Source organism: Plectropomus leopardus, chromosome 24, assembly GCF_008729295.1.
Source record: "Plectropomus leopardus isolate mb chromosome 24, YSFRI_Pleo_2.0, whole genome shotgun sequence".
In the NCBI taxonomy this organism is placed as follows: domain Eukaryota; kingdom Metazoa; phylum Chordata; class Actinopteri; order Perciformes; family Serranidae; genus Plectropomus; species Plectropomus leopardus.
The window spans coordinates 3,692,204-3,715,317 of NC_056486.1; the positions used below are offsets into that span (position 1 = coordinate 3,692,204).

The 23,114-nt window shown below is 40.6% G+C and overlaps 1 protein-coding gene across 1 annotated transcript; it reads left to right on the top strand.

The window, feature by feature from the left end:
• The first annotated feature begins 1,899 nt into the window (after window positions 1-1,899).
• LOC121963000 (SLAIN motif-containing protein 1-like) lies at window positions 1,900-22,431 on the top strand. Its single transcript, XM_042513355.1, is given in 11 exon segments — window positions 1,900-2,445; window positions 5,001-5,134; window positions 10,356-10,493; window positions 10,580-10,693; window positions 13,055-13,204; window positions 13,914-14,285; window positions 14,876-14,887; window positions 15,341-15,490; window positions 16,326-16,659; window positions 22,271-22,296; window positions 22,299-22,431. Coding segments are annotated over 11 exon segments (1,899 nt in total). The 5' UTR covers window positions 1,900-2,023; the 3' UTR covers window positions 22,346-22,431.
• Window positions 22,432-23,114: the final 683 nt, after the last annotated feature.

The window sequence follows — 23,114 nt, forward strand, 5'->3', positions numbered from 1 at the left end:
TAAATGTTTCTGATGTGACCCCTGAACCTAAAGCTTTGTTTTTTTTTATACTTACCTGCAGGCAAATGTTGATAAACTTAACTCACTTTAATATATATTTTTTGAAACACTTAAATTGAACTGCCGTGATACGTTAACCTGACAACGAAAGCAACACACAAAATGTAAAAATAAAAATAAATAAATAAAAGTGGCTTTTTTAAAAATATTTTTTGCCATGTTTCCTTTTTCCTTTAGCCAGATTTCGGCCCTGCTTAGTTTGGACTCTGATATTGATCTAATGTTAACTTTAAATGCAAATGAAACACCAAAACCCATTTTAATGAAATGTTTCATGTTGTAAGATTTATGAGTAATTTTTTCTCTCTTTTTTCTTTTTTTTACGTAGAGTTTGTGTACTTGGTGACCACAGTAATAGTTGTGACAGGAGAGTCCCGTGGGATCTAAGATAAGAAGAAATCAAGGTACATTTTTGTTGACCTAAATATTTTTATATCATACTTTTTTACTACATTACTTTTTGTGTGTATTTGATGGTAATGCAAAAAAAATAAAAAATAGCAAGCCAACATATTAGTTTTTTTTAATGTAAAACTAATATAATTTCTATCAGTCATTTCCATCTCTTTGTTTATTTTTGTGATGAAAAAGACGTGATAATGCAAATAACAATCACATTGTTATTTTACTGAAACTATTGTATCAAAAAGATTCAATATTTGTTCAATTTTCTGAAAAATTCCAACCAAATCGGACTGTAGTTAAAAAATAACCCATATATACTAAACATTATATTACCTGTAATGTTTGAAGAAAAAATAAGTTTTGTCCAAAAATCAGTCTCACATTTGGGTAAAAATTATTTTTTGTAAATTTGGTTTAAAATCGTTGAATTTCAGTGGCGTCATGTTACAAAGCAATAAACCTTTACATATCCTTAATAAAAATCGTTTTCCTTCACTACTTTTCCCCAAAAAATTTTAGTCACGTACTTGGTACAAGATAGGAAAGAAAGGAAAGAAAGAAGGGAAGAGGGAGAGAACTTTACTACATCTACTATGACAAAATTACTCTCGATACTTCAGTACAGTAAATATCAGTTACTTTAAGACTTTTATATTACAGAATATATAGTAACATTATGATATTTGACTTTAACTTCTTCCAAAATCAAGTCTGGCTTTCAGGTACTCCATCTATCGCTGAAAATACATATAATAATGGAAATGACAATGCCAGTGTTTAATCACTAAAAATATTGTATCAATACATTTTTCTAAATATTCATTAGAATTTCTAAAAAAAAAATTAAAAAAATAAACAGTTAAAGAATGACCCGTATATTCTCAACTTACTCAAATTTACCTGTAATACTTGAATTAAAAACAAGATTATTTGTCCAGAAATTGTCGTAAATTTACTTTTATTTTATTTTTGTTTGAATAAGTCTTGAAAACCATTAAATTTCAGATACCTGTAGACACCCTGTAATGTCATGACCAGTTTCAGCCACTCGATGTCGCCAATTACGCATAAATGAGGAGCAGGTGCGCCTCTGCCGATCCCAGAATAATCAGAACAATTCAGTCATCAGCTGAATGAATATTGATTGATAAGTAAACGACAGTTGGTGCAGTGCATTTGTTCGAGATAAAAGCATATATTTTTAAATAATCTGTCTTAAAATGTAGGTTAAATGTTGGATTTTGGCTGATTATTTTTGTGCGACAGGTGCAGCGTGTACCTGGAGTCAGCTGTGTGGGTGCTGGAGGCGGAGGCTCGGTGTGTGTGTGTGTGTGTGTGTGTGTGTGTGTGTGTGTGCGTGTGTGCGTGCGTGCGTGCAGGAGGGGTGGAGTCATGCAGTCTCCCATTGGGTGAGCGTCCAGACAGGCTTACCCGCCGCCGGAATACGGGAAGCAGCGTGAGGGCTTCGGGTGAGCCGCAGCAGCTTGGCCCTACCTGTCCTCCATTTCTCAACCACGTTGGAGCCTCAGACAGCCTCGTTTTTACGTGTTCTGCTCCAATGGAGGCGGCGGTGCTGAACCACGCGATAATGACGGAGGTGGACTGCAACAGCAACACCCTGAACGCAGAGCTGGAGGTGAAGAAGCTGCAGGAGCTGGTCCGGAAGCTGGAGCGGCAGAACGAGCAGCTGCGCACCCGGGCGACGAGCTGCTCCGGCGGCCCGCTTGTGCTGCCTGTGTCCCCGGCGTGCGTGATCAGCGGCGCCGGCGGGTACTGCCTGCCCAGCCCGCTGCCCACCCTGCTCTGCCAGACGTCCTTGGGGTCATTGGAGGAGCCTTTCGACTATTTCCAGCCGCACTCCGGCGGGGGTGGAGCGGCTGCGGGGGAGGCGGAGGACGGTTCCGAGCCGTCGGTTCTGGATGAGCTGGAACTTTTGGATTTTGATTCTCTGTGCTGCTCGGACGACTCTGATGAAACATGGTAACTATTTTAATTTTCAACCATTTGTTGCTTTTGTGCAGAAGCTGTAAGTCATGACTCCTGCATGCACATTTAGATGCTTAATTCAGATTTCTTTTTCATTGTGTCTGGATGTGTCCAGCCTCCTGCAGGACAAAGACACACAGACACACACACCCACACACACACACACACACACTTTGGAAGTGAATTAGCAGAGATGAGATGCCACATGTTTTTAGGCCTGTCAGCAATGCTGCACCAAGCTGCCATTCTTCCTCTGTGCATGAGACACATCTAAAAATGCTATTTTGCTGCATGCTTTTGCCTTATTGCCTTGATCTACCTATCTCTAAGTTTAACCCCCAAAATGCCCCAAAACATCAATTTGAAAGAGGTAGTGTGGCTTCTTTCCTTAAATGTATTCCAAAAGCCTGCAGAAAAACTCTCTAAATTGTCATTTATTGCCTTCTTCCTCTTAAAAAGCGCAATGTTGTTGCTAAATAACCAAAATAAGGAACTGAAATGTTGCCAAATATGCTGCAACTTGCAGGCTGAAGTGACAATGTCATGCGAATAACAGGGAGATGCTTAGTGTGAATAGTATCAGTTTTCTCTGTATAATAGGACTACAGGTGTTTTCATTAGTCGTCTATTGATTCAGCTTTTCAGGCATTAAGGTTTCACTATAGGTCACAGTTCGGTATTCACGTTGCTAATTTTTTCGGTTAATGATGGGAAAACTCTAACGTATAGAGTCAGTGTTGATGTTGACAATGATAAACATTTGAAATAGAAAAGAGCACAGGTGGATTTTGATGCAATGGGCCCCTGGGCACAGCTATGCAAAGGGCCCCACCACCTGTACTACACAGGAGCAACACACAGCGCTGTGGTTTGTTGTGTCTCTTGATGATTGTGACATAATTTAGTCATCTTATGTCTCTTGTCAATTGTTGTCAAGTGGTTGTTTTGTGTCTTCATTTAGTTGTCTTGTGTCTCCTTGTAGTGGTTTTGTGAGTCTTTGTAGTCGTTTTGCGCATCTTTGTGGTTATTCATTGTCCCTTTGTGGTTGTTTTTGTCTCGTTTTAGTTTTTTTGTCTCTCCTTGGGTTGTTTTGTGTCTTCTTTGTTGCTACTTTTTGACATTTGACATTTTGCCCTGGGGCCCGTGACACTTTGGTCCTGTGTCTGTTCAGTCAGAATTTACTGATTAGTTTTGTAATTTTTTGTATATTATAAATATACAGGAAATAACATGAATGTTTATGTGCTGAGATTTACAGATTCAGAGTCCAGTTTCCCGTTTATTGTCTAAATATGTAGCAACAGTCCTGCAGTAAAGTCCTGCATTTATACAGTCACAATGTCATTCTGTTTTCGACGTTTTCAACTTCATGGTCATTTTGAACACTCTAGTTTGTCGTACTCTTAAAAATATATTGCATAACACTGAGAGGTGTTTCTAATATTTTGTCCACCCCATATATATCGGTGATGATAGACTACATGGTAGAACGAGAGGAGATCAAAGTTATCTTTGAGGAGTAAAGATGCGGCTGATTCTGCACTGCAGCACATTTGCATTCATCTTTTATTTGGCGTCTTCACGTCTCAGGCGTGTCCCCTCCTCGCGTCTAGGAATAGTCGCCGAGGTGTGTTTGTGTGTCCCCTTCAGGTCTCACCTGATGTCTGCGACAGTTTTAATCTATAATTCAGCTCCCTCCCTGCGTGTTGCCTGCAGAGCAAAATCGCGTAGGAGTTCAGGGCTGTCAGAATAATCAGATCCACTCTGTTTGAACGGCGTCGCTCCTCTTCCTCATACCTGAAAAGCTCAGCATCACCTCGAAGCCGGAGGAGAGATGTTGTGACTCAGGAGGAGATGAGTCGGTAGAAATAACATGTGCTGTATAATGCAAAACAAAAAATCACAGTGATACTGCATCGAAAAACTGCATAGAAATGGCACCTGTTACTTAGCGACGACTTTCCGTTTTTGGTAAGTTTCCTGTGATTGTGTGAAACAGAAGACTTTATGTTCAGTGATGCGTTATTTTAAACAATAAGATATTAAAGCTGAAATCTTTCAAATATTAGACACACTTGTTCAGTATCTCTTTGTAGTAGTTTTGTGTCTTTTGTTTTTTGTGTCTCGTGGGTTTTTTTTTTGCATCACTTTGTGTCTCATTTTGTGTGTGTGTCTCCTTATGGTTCTTTGTTGTCTTTATACTCATGATGTGTCTCTCTGGCGTCATTTTGTGTGTCCCTGTAGTTGTTTGGTGTCTCTTTGTGGCTATTTTGTGTCTACTTTTGGTTGTTTTGTGTCCTGTGTAGTTGTCTCATGTCTCCTTATGGCGGTTTTGTGTCTCTGTGTCGTCATTTTGTGTCTCCTTGATGATGTTTTGTTCTTTTTTTGGTTGTTTTGTGTCTCCTTGTGTTTTTTGTGTGTGTTATTGTAGTCATTTCATGTCACCTTGTGGATTTTGTGTAGTGTTTTTGTCTCCTTGTGATTGTTTTGTGGTTTTTTTTGACTGTCCCGTGGCAGTTTAGACATCTGTCTCCTGTGTCTCTTTCCAGGTTGTATGTGCCGTCCAAGTCCAGAGAGACAGACACCTCCGTCTCACCGCTGCAGTGGTGCCGGCAGGCTCTGGACTCTCCCAAATCAGAGGTGGAGGCCGCCAGGAGATCACTGTCCCTCCGACTGGAACAAGGTACAGACTGTTTGTGTGGAAAGAAAATGAGCGTGATTGTCCCCCGAGGGTGAGGCTGTGCTGAACTCAGAAGAGCCGACTGTGCAAGTGAAGAATCTGTCGTCAGAAAGTGTTAAATTACAAGTTACTGTGCATCGTCACGTCTGAGTCAAGCTAAAAGAGTGAAATCACACCTTTTGATTTGTTACCAAACGGCTCAGAGCGCTGCTGCAGCTGAAGCAGCGCTCTGAGCACAGATGCTTTTTCGATCTTTAGCTGAAGCGTTTCTGGACGGGTTCTGTCTCTTTTTAGGGAGCTTTCGAAAGTGCAAACAAAAACAAGTGATGCTTAGTTCCATTTTCTCCTGGTTGCACGTTTCTCACTGTGAGATGCCAAATACAGTCAGTGTGAAACAGCACTGAGCTCACTGAGGTTCGCTTCAGAGTGCTTAATAACTAACATTAGTGGAGAACTTTTTTTTGGTGTCAGCAGTTTGATTTAAAGAGCACAAATTTCCTTCTCGGTTTAGCAGCATCGGCAGATCATGAGCTTGTTGTCGTTTTGCTCTCTATGGTCGTTATTCATCTCTATTGTCGTGTTTGTCTCTGTGGTCATTATGTGCGTCTTTTAAGTTGTTTTTTGTCATTTTGAGTGTATTTGTAGTTGCCTTGTGTAGTTGTTTACGTCTCTTTATCGTGGTTATTTGTCCTTTTGGTCATTTTTTAGTGTCTTTACAGTCATTTTAGTCTTTTTGGTAGTTGCTATGCATCTCCTAAGCTATTTCGAGTGTCTTCGTATTTGTTTACGTCCTTTTGGTCGTCTTTTTATGTCCCTTTGTGGTAGTTCGCTCATTTTTGCAGTCATTTTGAGTCTATTGTCTCTGCAGTTGTTTTGCATCTCTTTCTCGTTGTTTTCTGTCTCTTAGTGGTAATTTTGAGTCCATCTGTTGTTGTTTATGTCTCTTTCTCATGATTTTGTATCATTTTGTGGTCGTTTTGCCCCTTTTTGTAGTCATTTTGTGTCTCTTTCCAGCTGTTTTGCATGTTTGTAGGTGTTTTTCATCTCTTGCTTGTAGTTTTTTTATCTTCGTCTTCATTTTGTATTTGCTTTGCTTTTAGTTATTTTGTGTCTCTTTGTGGTTGTTTTGCTTCTTTTTGTAGTTGTTATGGGTCTCTTTGTGTACCTTTGCAGCTGTTTTGCATCTCTTTATAGTCGTTTAGTGTCTCTTTGTGGCACCGTTGGCTGCTGAGCCTGTGCCTGATTGGTGGGTTTAGGAATCTGTCAACGTTTAGCACACGCTGATATCACCGTGGACCCGCCACGAGAATGCATCTGAATTGCATTCTCGAGAATCTTTTTGGCTTTAAGGAGTACAGTTAAATTTCTGTGTTTAAGTGTGTGTGTGTGTGTGTGTGTGTGTGTGTGTGTGTGTGTGGTGATTGGGTGGGGGGGGGGGGGGGGGAAGGAGTCCCTCGCTGTCTAGTGAACGATGCTGGAAACGTCTCCCTGGAGTTCAGCTGGAGTTCAGTCTCGGGGTGTTTCTAATTTCAGATTTGTCACTTTTCCTGCATTACAGAGTATTTCATGTTTGAAAATCTCTTTCACATTTTATCTTAATGATTTTAGGCCTCATCTAGTCTCTAGAAGTGGCTGTTTAAAGGTTGTTTTTCTGTAATTTCCCTTTTTTATTGCTGCTCTTCAGTCTTGTGTTTCTTCTTTTGTTTTCGTAAGAAGCCTGTTCCTCAGCGGCCGTGCTGAAGCCAGGGCTGAGACAGCAGATTAGTTTGCAGGATGCTTCTCTCCTTCAGGCTATTTTAAACTGATGTACACACAGCTTTAACACATTTCGCTCCCTGACTCACGCACAACACAAATCTTTGCCAGGAAGAACTGTTGAATTGTTTCCCGTCGAGACTTTATAGCTCGATGCCCTCGCTGACGTGAGTGGGAGGCCGTCTGGCGCCAAAGTCATCAATTAAGAGTTTCAGAGAGATGTGATCAAATAAAGTGAGACTGGAAGAAAATGAAAAGTGTCAAGATTGCTAGTGTTTATTTATATTTATATTTATTCATGTTGGTTGGCTTGTTGGTCCATGTTGAGCCTGTCTCAATGTTGTCAAACTTAGATTAGTCCTTTTTTTGGAGGTTTTTTTGCCATCATTTGAACACAGAAAAACAGTGTTGGAAGTAGTTTTTAGGTGTTCAACATGATAACAGGATGCAAAACGCCCATAAATGTCAGAGGCAGTGTCAGATACTTACTCGCCATTATCACAACATTGATTTCGGGGTCCAGTATACGCTGTGTGATTTTGGGCTGTCCCAGATGAAAGATGACCATCGTGACAGAGATGTGGCACAGTGAGAGAGGCTCAAGAATGGCAGTGCCTTCTTCTCGCTTCAGCTGTTTTCAGAAATTATTCTGTTAGTTTTTTCGACAGAATAACAAAATTGTCATGAGAGAGCAGATACAACTGGCAGCGTATTTATCCGCTCAGGTGCGTTTCAAGATTGGTCCAGGAGAGTCAGAGCGACTTTTTCAGCAGTTACAGTGGTTATACTGGAACACATACATACGCATACATATACGCGTAAGCATACACATATATGTAATTAATTAAAGCAATAAAAAAGAGTTCTCATTAAAGCCAGGAACTGAGGAAACTAAATAAATAAAATACTAGTAAAATAGTAGTTGATAAAATGGTAACTAAAAGGATAACAGGACAAAATAATAGATAAAAATGTTAAAAAATAATTCAGTAGTATAGCATATAGTAAAACAAACTAAAATGTGTACAGTAGTCAAAAGATTAATAGGTAAGGTTCAATTAAAAGCCAGACTAAAATGACTACATATAAATAAATAAATGCGCTCATATTCCCATGGATGTATGAAGAGAACCGGTTTGTTTGTCTCCATACTTTAGGGCTGCCACTTACAAACACTTATATTGTTATTAATACTTTAATCTGACCATTTTGATTTTTTCTTGAGTATTCAATAAAACTTTTGATGCAGAAACTTTCAGAAAATAGTCAAAAGTTTATTAAACTTGTGAAAAGTGGCCAATGTAAATGTAACTGTCCTCAGGTTAAAGTTAGATCACCTTCACTTCTCTGTCACTAATAGGACTCAGCAGGACACTGGACCTTACAGACGATAATCCGTCCGCGCCTTGTAGCATTAAGCAGATCAGGCCGCGGTCACCTGACCCGCATGTCTGACGTGATTAATTACATCATGCACCACTGAAGAAGAGGACAACATTTGAGCAGGAAGTACCCCTGCTGAGCTGTCATGGTTACATCAACAGTGATGTCGAGTCTGTCTCTTGGTGTGTGTTCATGGTTGTCATGGTTACTGCATGGAGCGACTTTTTAAAAATAGATTTTCACGTCTTGAGCTAATCGACAGCTGACCAGGAAAAAAAAGAGTTTGCTTTTTTTTTTTTTTAACAATCTGGATGTCGGTCTGTTAGAGAAGTCCTCGTTGAATATATGAGTTCCTTTTGTAGGTTGCAGTGTGTGTGTGTGTGTGTGTGTGTGTGTGTGCCACAGCTCCCACGGTCTCAGCTGAACAGGCAGCTTAGCACCCAGAGGCCTCTAATGAGAGGAGACTCACCTGCGTGGGCGCCTCTGTGCGAGGACGCTTTAGCACTCTGTGAAAATAAAACCATTATCTGGAGACTTTTCAAGGAAATGCAGTTTTTTCTTGGACTTCTCTTTTGTAGGCGACCTCTTTATAAAAGCTTCTACATTTACTGCTGTCACTGTGTCGTCTGGGGTCGTGAAAACGTGTATTACACACACTCGTATCACACTGCGCACCAAATGCACTTTTCAAAATATTTTATATGAAGTCTCGACAGATTTTCCATATCGTTTAAATTAGCTAAACATTCTGATATGATATTGTGAATTTGTAAAATCATAATAAGCTGTCTGTGCTCTAACACAGCAAAGTCTTTCTGGCGCTCCTCTCCCCAGCTCACACTACGTTTTTTTCCCTTAATATTCCTGCAACAAATCACTTCCCACGAAATAACTGAACAAGACGTCTCCTCGAGCGAGATTTGCTCACAATAACAAACTGCACAAATACTGGACCAAATTTTAAAATGCTTGTCCCTTAGTATAATTTTTTTCTGCAGCTTTAACAGCCTCTTTTCAGTTTCTCCCACAGAGTTCGGATGGGTTATTTCACACCAAACAGCCAAAACCATGCTTGTATGGACCTAATATTATACATAGTGGCATGCAAAACATTGCAGGGTGTCCACATACTTGTGGCCAGCTTTGACCTGGATATCTGGGTCTCAGTGTTGACCACAATCCTGCGAAGTTGCAGCCGCTGTGCAGCGTGTTGCATCAGAGGCGCTGCACTCCTGCGCATCAGAGTGAGCGTCGGGCGGAGGAATCCTCCCACCAGCTCGGCCCCTGTTGCCTGTCTCCGCCTCTGGTTCTGAGTACAGCGAGAAATGGAGAGCTGTTGCCATGGAAACGGTTTACATGAAAGCGAAGCGCCCCTTCCTTTTGTCCGTAGCTTCTTGTGGCTCATATTCACACTGAAAGGTAATAAAGAGAAATCCTCTGTCTGAATCTTTATCCCCAAGATATTCACATCAGCGCTGCTTCAGCCACAACTTTCTCCTCTACAGCTATGAATAGTAACCCAAGTGTGTGTGTATGTGTGTCTGTCTGTGCATCTCTGTGCGTCTCTGTGCGTCTCTGTGCGTCTCTGTGCATCTCTGTGTGTCTGGGCACCAGGTACAGCTGCAGTGTGTGGGCAGCTCTGTTGTGTTGAATGCAGCTTTGTCCCTTTGTGCTGAGCGCGTGTGGAGCTGTTGAATAGAGCCGTACGTGACAGTCACAGAGCGGTGAGGTAACGGCTGCACAGTGCCGGCTCTCTCTGCAGAGACGCCCGTTTGTTTTTGTATTTGCATTTTGGTTGTGTTTGTAAGAGCCAGTTTTGACTTTCAATCAGTCAAACCACAAGCGATTTACCAAAGATGCTAAAATTACTAGAATCTCAATCAAACAGAATAAACTGAATTGGTTTGTTTTATTATTTTTCTGTATTTAACCAGGTTTGAGATTAAAAATCTTTTTTCCAGAGAGACCTGGCCAAGACAAAACAATGCTTTTGTCTTATTGATTGCTATGTGATATACACTACTGATTTTCATGATACGTTTTGTTATTGATCTCCTCTTTACTTGTTTCTCCTCCCACTCCTCAGTCTCCAGGTGGCGCAGCTCCCTGTCCAGCCCCTCTCCCACCTCCTCCCCCGGCCCTCCTCTGAGTCGAGTGGCCGGTGTGTCACCTATAAGTGCTTCCCCTTCAGCCAAACCCTGCTCCCCGTCATCTGACAGACACGGTAACTCCAGACTACAACGTTGAACTTTTTATCTCGACAGCAGCTCTGAAAAACTCAAATCTCTCTCTCTACCCTCCCTCCTTTAGCTCCATCCCTGTCCTCCCCGCTCCACCCGGTCCTCCATCGGACGTTGAGTCCTGTAGGGAAGGATCTCTCCCCCCTAGCTGAGAGGACTCCCACGTTCCTCCCTGCGAGCCGCAGTAAGCCTAACCGCAGCTTCTTCCTCCCTGCTGCCTCGTACAGAACAGAACATCAAACTGAATACGTACAGTAATCAGAATAATAATATGCAGGTGCTCGGTATAGAACTGGGTCAACCACAAGCTCTTAAGATATCATGGAGGTTGAGGGAGTAAGAGAATATATTTCCGCTGCAGCTTTGAGCTACGGTTCAAAAATCAAACTGTGCTGCAGCCTTTTTGTGCATTATTCGTGATGGAAAGAAATAATGTTCCAGACTCGGCAGAGGGGGAAGCTGCAGGGAACGAGAGAGGCTCAGTGTTTGTGTAGGGACTGCCACAGGGGCGCACTGTGGCTTCTTACCCTAGGGCTCAATTCCATGACGATGATAGTTCAAACAGCATTAAAAAGCCATGGCCTGCTCTTTAGCTTTCTCTTATTAGATATGCTGTTCCAAATCTAAAACTCACTTTAATCTGTCTGCCCCATTTGTGTGTCACTGAAGTGATATAATGTTTTCAAGGCCATGGCCAGAAATATAAAAATACTGAGTCCAAATTTCAACAACAAAACTCTGTGCAAAAGGCAATAAGCTGCTTGGCAAGAGATGCCCTGCAAACTGCAAGAGAGGTGGCAAAAAAAAATACCTAAAAGTTATTTTTTAATTAAAAAAAAAAGAGTGAGAGAAAAATAGGGGCAAAAACACTATAATATTTATAATTTGTTTTTATTATTGAAAAGGTTGTTGTGCTAATTTTTTGGTCATTTTCTTGTATTTTATTCTTTGCCCCATTATTATTATTATTTATTTATTCTCTATGTTTTTATTGTATTTTTAATTGTAATTTTCAGGTTTCAGACTGTGTGTTTCAGGTACTGAAACTCTTAGATTGGTGGCTTTTCTTGATGCTGAAACAGTGTAGTTGATATCACTGGTGCTGGTCTCTGTTCCTGGTGTGGAAACATTTTGTGTGGTCGCTATCTTTGGTGCTGAAAAATTAATCTGGTAGCTGTTCTTAGTGTTAAAACAATTATTCTTGTTGCTATTCGTGGTATAACACTGAGTCTGAGAGCTGTCCTTGGTGCTAAGACACGTAGTCTTGTTGCTGTCCGTGGTGCTGAAACACTTGGTGTGGTCACTGTTCTCAGTGCTGGACCACCAAGTCTGGATTCTGTTCTTGGTGCTGAAACACTTAGACTGGTAGCTTCTCGATGCTGGAAGCAGTTAGTCTCGTCTCTGTTTTTGGTGCTGTTGCTTTAACGCGAACTGTGGTCAGTGTTGTAGGTGCTGAAATGTTAGATCTGGGTGCTGTTCTTGGTGCTGAAACACTGAGTCCGGTCCCTGTTCTCAGTGCTGGACCGTTTAGTCTGGACACTGTTGTTTGTGCTGAAACATGAACTGTGGTTGATGTTCTTGTTGCTGGAACATTTATTCTGGTCGCTGTTCTTGGTGCTGTGACACTTATTCTTGTTGCTGTCCATGGTGCTGTAAGACTTAATCTTGTGGCTGTTCTCGGAGCTGAAACACTTAGTCCAGTCAGTTTCCTTGGCGCTAAAACAGTCTGGTCACTGTTTTGGTGCTGAAACACAGTGTAGTCGATATTGCTGATGCTGGAGCCTTTTCTTGGTGTGGAAACATTTAGTCCGGTAGCTTTCCGTGGTGCTGAAACACTGTTCTCAGCGCCGTCTGCTGGCTGTTCTTGGTGCTGAAAAACTTGTTGCTGCTTTTAGTGCAAATTATCAAAGTTGTGAATAGCATCATGTGAAGCTCATTGCTCATCGTGTGCTGTCTTTATTTGTAAAATGGGCCACAGTTTTTTGAAAAATTGAAAAATTTCAAGAAGTTCAGGCGCAACATGTCTTTTGAGAAAGGAAGATAACGCTACTGAGAATAATCCAAAAACCTCACTGTAAACGGTTTCAATACATTCAAGAGGATTTCAGTATTTCAAGTGAACAGCCATTAGTGATAAGTGAGAAAATATGTAAAATGTGGGTAAAATATTCCAAAAAGGCAAATAAAAGTTTGCAGAAAACTTGTCCTCAGACGCCACATGAGAACAAAATGTGACCAAAGTAATTAGAATAACAACAGTGATGATGGGCCGGATTATTCGAGAGAGCAGGAATATCATTAACCGAGAAGAGGTTGGTGTAACCTCTCTGATAATATTTCTGCCTCACTGCTGCTTAACAGACTCTAGTTCTCTGAGCCTCCATCAGTTTGGATCCTTCATCTTTATGCAGAGGACACTCAGAAGACTCAAGGGCTTCTCTCATTACCGAGCTGAGCTCCAGTGACTGTCTCATTTGTTTAACTCTGTCAGAAATGAGCAGGAAAGTGAAGATGATGAGAACCAAGGTTTTATTTTTGTTTGAAGGCCGCAGCCTCCGGCGCTCCACCCTCAGCCCCCAGTCCTCCATGGACAGCGACCTCGGTGCTTCAGAGGTGGAGGATGACTCCATCACTCTGGGATACAAACTGCAGGACCTCACCGACGTCCAGGTTATGGCCCGACTGCAGGAGGAGAGTGAGTTATTGATTCAAACAGACACACAACACAAAGCTAGAATAATTGCTAAACCAAGCCATTGTTAATAGTTATTAGTTGCACGTGTATGACAATTGATACGATGGAAAAAGCTTTTAATGCAAGATGCAAAATATCATTATGACATAATACAAATTACATAATAAATAAAATAAAATGATGATACAATAAAATAAGAAAACAGACACTCAGAATAACAGTCTGACCCTGGCAGTGGAAAAAATAAACACTTCAAGTGAACGTGAATAGACAGCGTGACATAGTTGCTCAATACTGAACCAACTTCAAAAACTGTTCCCATTAGACACAAACATGGGAAGTTTTTCAAAGTGACCCTTTAAACTGTTTCAAGTCAATTGAGTCAATATAATTTAAAAAACATTTTGGGAAAAATGGATTGTATATTTTTTTTTGGTTTTTTTTTTGTCGTTTCTCTGTCGTTGTCTGCCGATTGACTTCTGCTGCTGTCCATCTGTCTCTGTTGTTCCCTCCTTTCTAATATTTTAACATATGACACCAGATCTCAGAGCCCATCGCTACTTCAGCTTCATTAACCCCAGGAGGTGATGATTGTGTCTGTGTGTGTTTGTCCTGGCCTTTGTGTGTGTGTCTGTGTCTGTGTCTGTGTGTGTGTGTGTGTGTGTGTGTGTCTGTCTTGCACGCTGGTCCTCATATTTTGCTCCCCCAGGTCTAAGACAGGACTACGCCAGCACGTCCTCCGTCCTGGCCAACCGCCGCAGCCAGAGCTTCACCTTCCAGCTCAGCCAGCTCAGCGCCGGCCCCGACCTGGAGGAGGAAGACGAGGAGGACGACGAAGACTACGGCCTCCTGCCCCCGCCGCAGCCGCGCCTCACCCGCCTGCCACACTCCCACACCTTCTCCAGCATCCGAGACTGGCGAAGAAGCACCACTTCCCTGTCCACCCCACCTTCCACCCCCTCCACCCCGCCTTACCCTTCCGCTGGCTTCGCCTTTCAACCGCAGCTCCAGGCCCAGCCGCAGGGACTTGGACTGGGCAGCCTCTGCGCAGCCGAGCAGCATGGCTTCAGACCAGGATCAGGTGAGAAATAACAAGCTGTTGATTATTTTATAGATAATCAATGACTTATTTGGTCTTTAAAATGTCAAAGAAATTTCCAAAAATATCAATCAGAGGTCAAGATGATGTTGTCAGTTGTCTATGTTTTTCCACAACTCAAAGATATTTAGTTTACTGTCACAAAGGAGGAAATTAAAAATCTTCACAGAAAATATTGACCTTTAAGGAGCTTGAAAAAATGGGGGAGCGGGGCTTAAATTTGTTCATCTATTATTACGTTAGTTGGGGATTAATTTTATAGTTGACATCTAGTCTAGCAATTGTTGCAGCTTTCTCGAAAAATAAAACAAAAATGTAGCTCTGGCATAAATATCCATAAACCGTGGCGCCTTTTCATAATGCAACTCAAAAAGAGTCCTCTAAGTGCCACTTTAATTTACATGTCAAAAAAATGAGGTAGAAATATGCGACATTAGACCATACTTACTTATCGAAATACACTGTCACCAGTACTAATAAGTTATCTCTTTGTTTACATGTTGTGTACGTGCAATATTTCTGTGTGTATTTGTATATATGTGTATTGTTTGAAACTTCATCGCGGGGTCCAGCTGAATATGAGAGTAAGTCAACATTATTTTCCACTAACTCCTAAATTAAAAGTAATGTGATAAACTAGTCTTCTCTCTCTAATCGTGTCCACGTCTCGGACTGACCTGCGCTGATGTCCTTTACACCTTAAGAATAACTTTGTCTAAGCCTCTTGTACAAGCACTCTTAAAGCCGTCAGACTGGCGTGCTTTTCCGTTTCGAGGCGGAGACGAGAGAGAGAGAGAGAGAGAGAATTTGATGGGATTAGGGTTAGGAGTGTATATCTGACTGAGGGGGCTGGAAAACTGTTCTCACAGCAGCTTTAAAAGGAACAAGCATGACTCAGCAGCTCACACAGTACACTGTAACGCATTTATTGATATGTTGACAACTTAAAGCTTTTATGCCAGTAAATATGTCTATTTTTACGTTAAAATTTGTCATAGTGCATCTCTTAACTTCATTTGTTTGTGTGTCTTTGTCAGATAAGCTGCGGAGGAGCATGCCTAACCTTGTCAGAACTCCCAGCATGCCCAGTGTGCCCATTCCAACCAACCCCAGTGCTTCCCCTTCTTTGCTTCGTAACAGCCAGAGTTTCGATTCATCCAGCGGGCTGGCTCGACTGCAGTCCTCCAGTAAGACACAGATTCTCTTGTTTTATTTTTGTTTATTTTGGGGCCACTTGTGGAATAAAGGTACACTCAACCCTTCCTTGGCCCTTTGTTGCAGGTCATCCACTCTCTCTTTCCCCTGTTCACACTTAAGCTGACCTATCCGAATGCAGGCGAAAAAGCCCCAAAAAATCTTTGAAACAAAAAGTTTACAGAGGCTTGCACAACTTGTGCAGTTTAGTCCAAGTCTCTTTTGTGCAGTATATGCTCTGTACTCCCCAAACAGATACAGTTTTACATAAAACTGATCTGAATCTGAAGCTTTATTATGCTCTCTTCAAAGCCAGAATCCACTGACAAAAGTCATTTTACCTCGTTGAGCGCTGGACTTGCTGGTCTACCGCTGCCTCAATCAGTTAGTTTGTTTGTGCTGTTTTGTGACTTTGGTGTTTAAAAGGTGAGTTTGGATTCATCAAAGTTGAACAACAACACAGACTAACTAAGTGATCGCAGCAGCAGTAGACCAACAACTTCTGTGTTCAAGAATCTAAAACGATCCTTTTCTTCAGTAGAGTTCAGTTCTCCATCAGAAAGGGCTGTTTGCAAAGTACTGTTGTTAAACGTGGACAACTGTGACTTCAAATTATCAAGTAGTTTCTCTGTTTTTTTTTGGATTCTTAATTCACTGCAGAGGCATAAGAGAAAAACTACGTTTTCTTAACAAATTCAAAGTAACAGAGAGTGAGTAATTTATATGCAAACCATCATTTGAGAAATTAAGAATTGAAAACGTTTTTTTATCATGAAATACATATGCAAATTGATCTAATGCAATCATTTGTCTGTTATCCACCTCCAGTCCCTTCCCCAGGCCAGCTACAAAACAGGGTCCAGAGCGTCGGGAACTTCTCCTCATTATCACGGCAGCCGATAAAGGCCACCGCCTACGTCAGTCCCACCATTAAGGGCTCGTCCTCCATGCCAACCTCCACCAGCCTCCAGGGTCTGAACGTCAGCAGCGGGATGAACACAGGGGGTGGCAGTGGCATCCCTCTGCTCAGTAAACCACCAGGTGGAGGGGGGACACCCACCTCTACGCCGAACACGCCCCGCAGCAGCCTGCCCCGTCCTGCTTCCTTTGTTGGCACTCCAAGCTCAACCCCCCGCAACAAGGTGGCCCAACCAGCTCGAAGGTAAAGTCTTTATTTATTTTATTTATGCTTGATGTTGATGTTGATGTGGCATGATGTTTTTTAGTTGCCCATCCCAATTTTATAAATGAGATATCTCGGGAAGGAAATATTTTCAATTTGTCAAAAACCTCCACAAGGACTCAACTATAAACTGTCATAGCTAAGTATGTTGTTGAAAAGAGCATAAAAAAGCAGTTTGATATTATATTATCCCAAATGGCATAAAAAAGTCAAAGTTTGACTGCTCCTAAAAATGGCTAAAAATGATAGAGAATAGTTCCTAGAGACGAGTAATAGTATACAAAGTGAAAATGAAGTCCAAAAAAAGGCCAAAAACCTGATAATTTAGCATGTCCCAAAAATGGCGAAAAAAAGGCAATAGTATAGTATGGCAAAAAAGTCAAAATTTGACCGCTCCTAAAAATGGCTGAAAACTACTTAGAATAGCTTGTAGAAGCGCGTTATAGTATACAAAGTGGAAATAAAGTCCAAAAAAGGCCAAAAACCTGATAATTTAGCATGTCCCAAAAATGGCGAAAAAAAGGCAATAGTATAGTATGGAAAAAAATTCAAAATTTGACCCCTCCTAAAAATGGCTGAAAACTACTTAGAATAGCTTGTAGAAGCGCGTTATAACATACAAAGTGAAAATAAAGTCCAAATAAGGCCAAAAACCTGCTAATGTAGCATGTCCCAAAAATGGGGAAAAAAAAGTCAATAGTATAGTATGGCGAAAAAAGTCAAAATTTGACCCCTCCTAAAAATGTCTGAAAACGACTTAGAATAGCTTGTAGAAGCGCGTTATAGCATACAAAGTGGAAATAAAGGTCAAAAAAGGCCAAAAACCTGCTAATTTAGCATGTCCCAAAAATGGGGAACAAAAGGCAATAGTATAGTATGGCGAAAAAAGTCAAAATTGGACCCCTCCTAAAAATGTCTGAAAACGACTTAGAATAGCTTGTAGAAGCGCGTTATAGCGTACAAAGTGGAAATAAAGGTCAAAAAAGGCCAAAAACCAGCTAATTTAGCATGTCCCAAAAATGGGGAAAAAAAGGCAATAGTATAGTATGGCGAAAAAAGTCAAAATTGGACCCGTCCTAAAAATGGCTGAAAACCACTTAGAATAGCTTGTAGAAGCGTCTTATAGCATACAAAGTGGAAATAAAGGTAAAAAAAAGGCCAAAAACCTGCTAATTTAGCATGTCCCAAAAATGGGGAAAAAAAGGCAATAGTATAGTATGGCGAAAAAAGTCAAAATTTGACCCCTCCTAAAAATTGCTAAAAACTACGTAGAATAGCTTGTAGAAGCGCGTTATAGCGTACAAAGTGGAAATAAAGGTCAAAAAAGGCCAAAAAAACAGCTAATTTAGCATGTCCCAAAAATGGCGGAAAAAAAGGCAATAGTATAGTATGGCGAAAAATTCAAAATTGGACCGCTCCTGAAAATGGCTAAAAATGATATAGAATAGCTTATAGAGATGCGTAATAGTATACAAAGTGGAAATAAAGGTGAAAAAAGGCCAAAAACCAGCTAATTTAGCATGTCCCAAAAATGGGGAAAAGGCAATAGTATAGTATGGCGAAAAAAGTCAAAATTGGACCCCTCCTAAAAATGTCTGAAAACGACTTAGAATAGCTTGTAGAAGCGCGTTATAGCATACGAAGTGGAAATAAAGGTCAAAAAAGGCCAAAAACCAGCTAATTTAGCATGTCCCAAAAATGGGGAAAAAAAGGCAATAGTATAGTATGGCGAAAAAAGTCAAAATTGGACCCCTCCTAAAAATGTCTGAAAACGACTTAGAATAGCTTGTAGAAGCGCGTTATAGCGTACAAAGTGGAAATAAAGGTCAAAAAAGGCCAAAAACCAGCTAATTTAGCATGTCCCAAAAATGGGGAAAAAAAGGCAATAGTATAGTATGGCGAAAAAAGTCAAAATTGGACCCCTCCTAAAAATGTCTGAAAACGACTTAGAATAGCTTGTAGAAGCGCGTTATAGCGTACAAAGTGGAAATAAAGGTCAAAAAAGGCCAAAAACCTGCTAATTTAGCATGTCCCAAAAATGGGGAAAAAAGGCAAATGTAGTATAGTATGGCGAAAAAAGTCAAAATTGGACCCCCTCCTAAAAATGTCTGAAAACGACTTAGAATAGCTTGTAGAAGCGCGTTTATAGCATACAAAGTGGAAAATAAGGTAAAAAAAGGCCAAAAACCTGCTAATTTAGCATGTCCCAAAAATGGGGAACAAAAGGCAATAGTATAGTATGGCGAAAAAAGTCAAAATTGGACCCCTCCTAAAAAAATGTCTTGAAAACGACTTAGAATAGCTTGTAGAAGCGCGTTATAGCGTACAAAGTGGAAATAAAGGTCAAAAAAGGCCAATAAAAAACCTGCTAATTTAGCATGTCCCAAAAATGGGGAACAAAAGGCAATAGTATAGTATGGCGAAAAAAGTCAAAATTGGACCCCTCCTAAAAATGTCTGAAAACGACTTAGAATAGTTTGTAGAGGCGAGTTATAGCGTACAAAGTGCAAATAATTGTCAAAAAAGCTTGATGAGTTGGATGTAATGTGTTTGAATCTTAGCTGGGAATTTTGTGTAAATGGTTGAGCCACTTTGTATGACAGTTCAGTATGTGTTCCTTGTGCATTTCTCACCTTAGTTAATGGTTGGGTGGTTCAACTTGTCATATATATTTATATATATAATATATATATATATATATATATATATATATATATGTGTGTGTATGTATATATGTATGTATGTATATATATATGTATATATGTATGTATATATATTGTGTGTGTGTGTTATATGTATGTATATATGTGTATATACATATATATATATGTATGTATGTGTATATATATATATATATATGTATATGTATTTGTATGTATGTATATGTGTGTTGTGTGTATATGTATATAGGTGTGTGTATGTATGTATATACACACATGTATGTATGTGTGTATATATATCTATGTATGTATATATATATATATGGTGTATGTGTATTTATATATGGTAATGTGTATGTTATAATGTATATGTGGCATATTTGTGCATATGTGTGTGTGTTATATATATATATATATACATATATATATATACATATATATACATATATATATATACATATATATATACATATATATATATATAAAGTATATACATATACATATATATATATTTATATATATATATATATATAAAAACATATATATATATACATATATATATACATATACATATATTTATATATATATATATATATATATATATATATATATATACATACATATGTGTGTAATAGTTGTAAAATGTTGTTTTGTCTTTGTGTGTTGGCAAGTTGTTCAATGTTGTAAGTGTTTTTTGCCACAAACAAATAAAGGTTTTTCCAAAGCAGGTACTTGTTGACTTGTGTTGTTGCTGAGTCGAGGATGTGTTCCTCCTGTGGTTTGTGTGCTGTGTAAAGATGGAGGGTTGCTGGTTGGGGTATAAGTGTGGCTGCGTGTTATAAGTGTGTGGTATAAGTGCGGTCGGGCGGCATAAGTGTGTCCACGTGCCACCGCTTTGTGGCTTTTGTGTCATTTTGTTTCCTTTTTTTTAATTTTTTTTATTGTTTTTTATTGTTATTGTATTTACTTATTTACTTGCTTACTTGCCTTTCTTGCCTACGCGCTACGCGCTACGCGCTACGCGCTACGCGCTACGCTACGCGCTACGCGCTACGCGCTACGCGCTACGCGCTACGCTACGCGCTACGCTACCGTCTCGACGTTATGCTCGGAAGCAAGACACGGACTCCCGTGTGCGGCGCCTGCGGGTGCTCCCGGCTGACTTGTTTTTCGTTCGCTGCTCACCCGCAGGCGCCGTCGTTCGATGTTTGGGCGCCGCCGCCCGCAGACTTCCTCTGCGCCCGGAGGCGCGACCGTCCCACGGTCTTCGGGCGCCGCCGCCCAACAGTCTTCTCTGCGCACCCGGAGGCGCGCAACCACCTAGCCTACCTAGGGCTCTAATAGCCACCTGACCTCCCCTAGCCCCCCACCCCCCCTACCCTCTACCCCCTATCCTCTACCTTCTACCCTCCTGACCACTTCCCCATTATGAGATGCATCTCTTCCCCTCCCCTTAACCCCTCAGCTATACGTTGCATCCGGGTCTGCCAGCGCTGGATTCGAACCTGTGATCTCAGGTTCGGCTGTCACACAGCTTATCCATCACGCCAACATAGCCTTCCGCACCCAGACTCTCATTCTCCTGACCACTTTTAACCCTCTCCTTTTGTAATGTCGCTTCAAAACTCGCAGGTCCCCACTAAAACTCAAACACAGAGCAAATGGGAAATTAAAAAACACTGTTACACACAAACCGGCCTCTCGAAAGGTAAAACTCCCATCGCTGCACATGTCTTTTAATGACTGATGACAGGATGAAAATGAAAATTCTATTTATTTTATTTGTACATTATGACATTAAAGTTCTGCAAAAACTTACATAAAGCACTTACAACTTTGTAAGGATCAAGACATCAGTGAGCAGCAAATGAAAAATGATAAATATAAAGCATACAAAATAAATAGTGATCCATTTCAACATTCTTTACAAAAAATGACAGTATTATGTCCGTTTGAGGCATCGGCCTCCTAACATACCATCGTTGGAGCGCTATCAGGCCCATGTGCTGCTGCAGGAGCAGGACTAGCCTGGCGCTTTCTTCACTATTCTGGCAAAGTGCAGGTTGGAGCTTTGTTTACATTCTGTTTTCCCTGGGCACTTCCCTTTACATTTGTTTTTTCTGGATACTTAAAGAAATGTTTTCGGACAGTTCTATGCAGCATAATGTAGCTTCTGTGCAAAGTGCAGAGTTGGAGTTTCCCCAGGCTCGCAGGGCAGTCAAGTTACCCTCTGCTGGTTTTGCATGTCCATTAATATGCTGGGATGGCTTCTGTTGTCTTCTACCTGAAGAAAGATAGCTTGCAAAGTTAGTCATGCCCAAGACAAAAGTTATTTTCATCTTTAAAATGTGTTTCTGTTCTGCAGTTCAAACTTGCCTGTTTAGCTGCCTCTTGCTTTCCAATCTGCTGCACCATTTTATAAAAGATGCCATCCAGATCTTGAAGCATCTAGAACCTGGAAACAAAACCACATTTGTTATAGAGCAGCTGTTTGTACTTTCAATTGGGTTTAAAAATGATGTATCATAATGATTAAAACCTCGAAAATGAACATACTGTAGCAGCAGCTTCAACATCTTAACTTCTACACCTTGTGCAGTAAAAATCTCAACTGAGTACATTTTTTTTCTAGAATCAGAGAGTGAAGGACTCACCAGTGTCCTGTCACTGTCTGTCATCGTGTTGAGACGATGAGCGATGCTTAGCACGGTGCACTCTCCAAAACTTGTCCTCTACGGTTTTCTGGACCACTTCATCTGTCCTGCAGACACACGGGACAAGAAGTCAAACTTTGACTTAAGGGATGACCTGATCAGAATTTGTTTGTCAATGGTTGACATTCCAGATCTCGAAAAAATACAACATCGCTTGATCGCATTGTTTTCAGTTTAACAGAATTTAATATGATCTCTCTGCATTCTCTTTCGCAGTTTACTGACGCCTCCAAAGAGCTTGTCCACCTCAGTGCCCTTCGTGACAGCACCTGGAAAGACGGCTGCTACTGATGACCGGGTTAACTGGTGCAGTGTAAACCCTGCTGGCTGGGGCAACTCGCTACACCTCCACATACGTTTTTTCATGGGGACATTTAAATGGGTGTGACCAAAAATTAACTTTAAATCCTGCATAGAATCCAAAAGGGCCACAGCTGAACTCACGTCATCCATTCAGTTTCTATGCAGAATTTATTAGGGAAAGGTGGGTCGGTCCGTGCCAAGGGGGGACTTGTTCCCTGTTGCTGTTGTGCAAATAAACACACTGGCTGTAGGGTACCAGTAATATTAACCTGCTAATGAGGGCTGCAGTTTTTTATGAGCCTCACAATACTGTATTTGTACCTTTATTTTCAATAAATTTTTAACTAATCAGGTGTTTCTCCTCTGGCAACAAGCGCCAACAATGCTGCTAAAACTTAATTGGTCCCTGTTTGTTTGGGCACATTTGGTCTAACTTTTACATTAAAGTATGTGTTTTGTGTACAAAGCTAACTATTGAGTGTGCTAATTATAAATATATATATATATATTGATGCAATATTAATGAATTTTAAAATGTGACCAAAATGACACTGTCTGAATGTGTTTACAAAATCTGTCTCACTATGGCATCACAAAACTGCATATTCACACTTTAAAATTCTTTAAAGCCCTCAGAGGGATCTGTTCTTGTTGCACTTTGTAAAAAACTCTTAACTCACTTATACTTTTACGTTCTGTTTTCCAATGTTTGCACTTCCCTTTACATTTGTTTTTTCTGGATACAGTTAAAGAAATG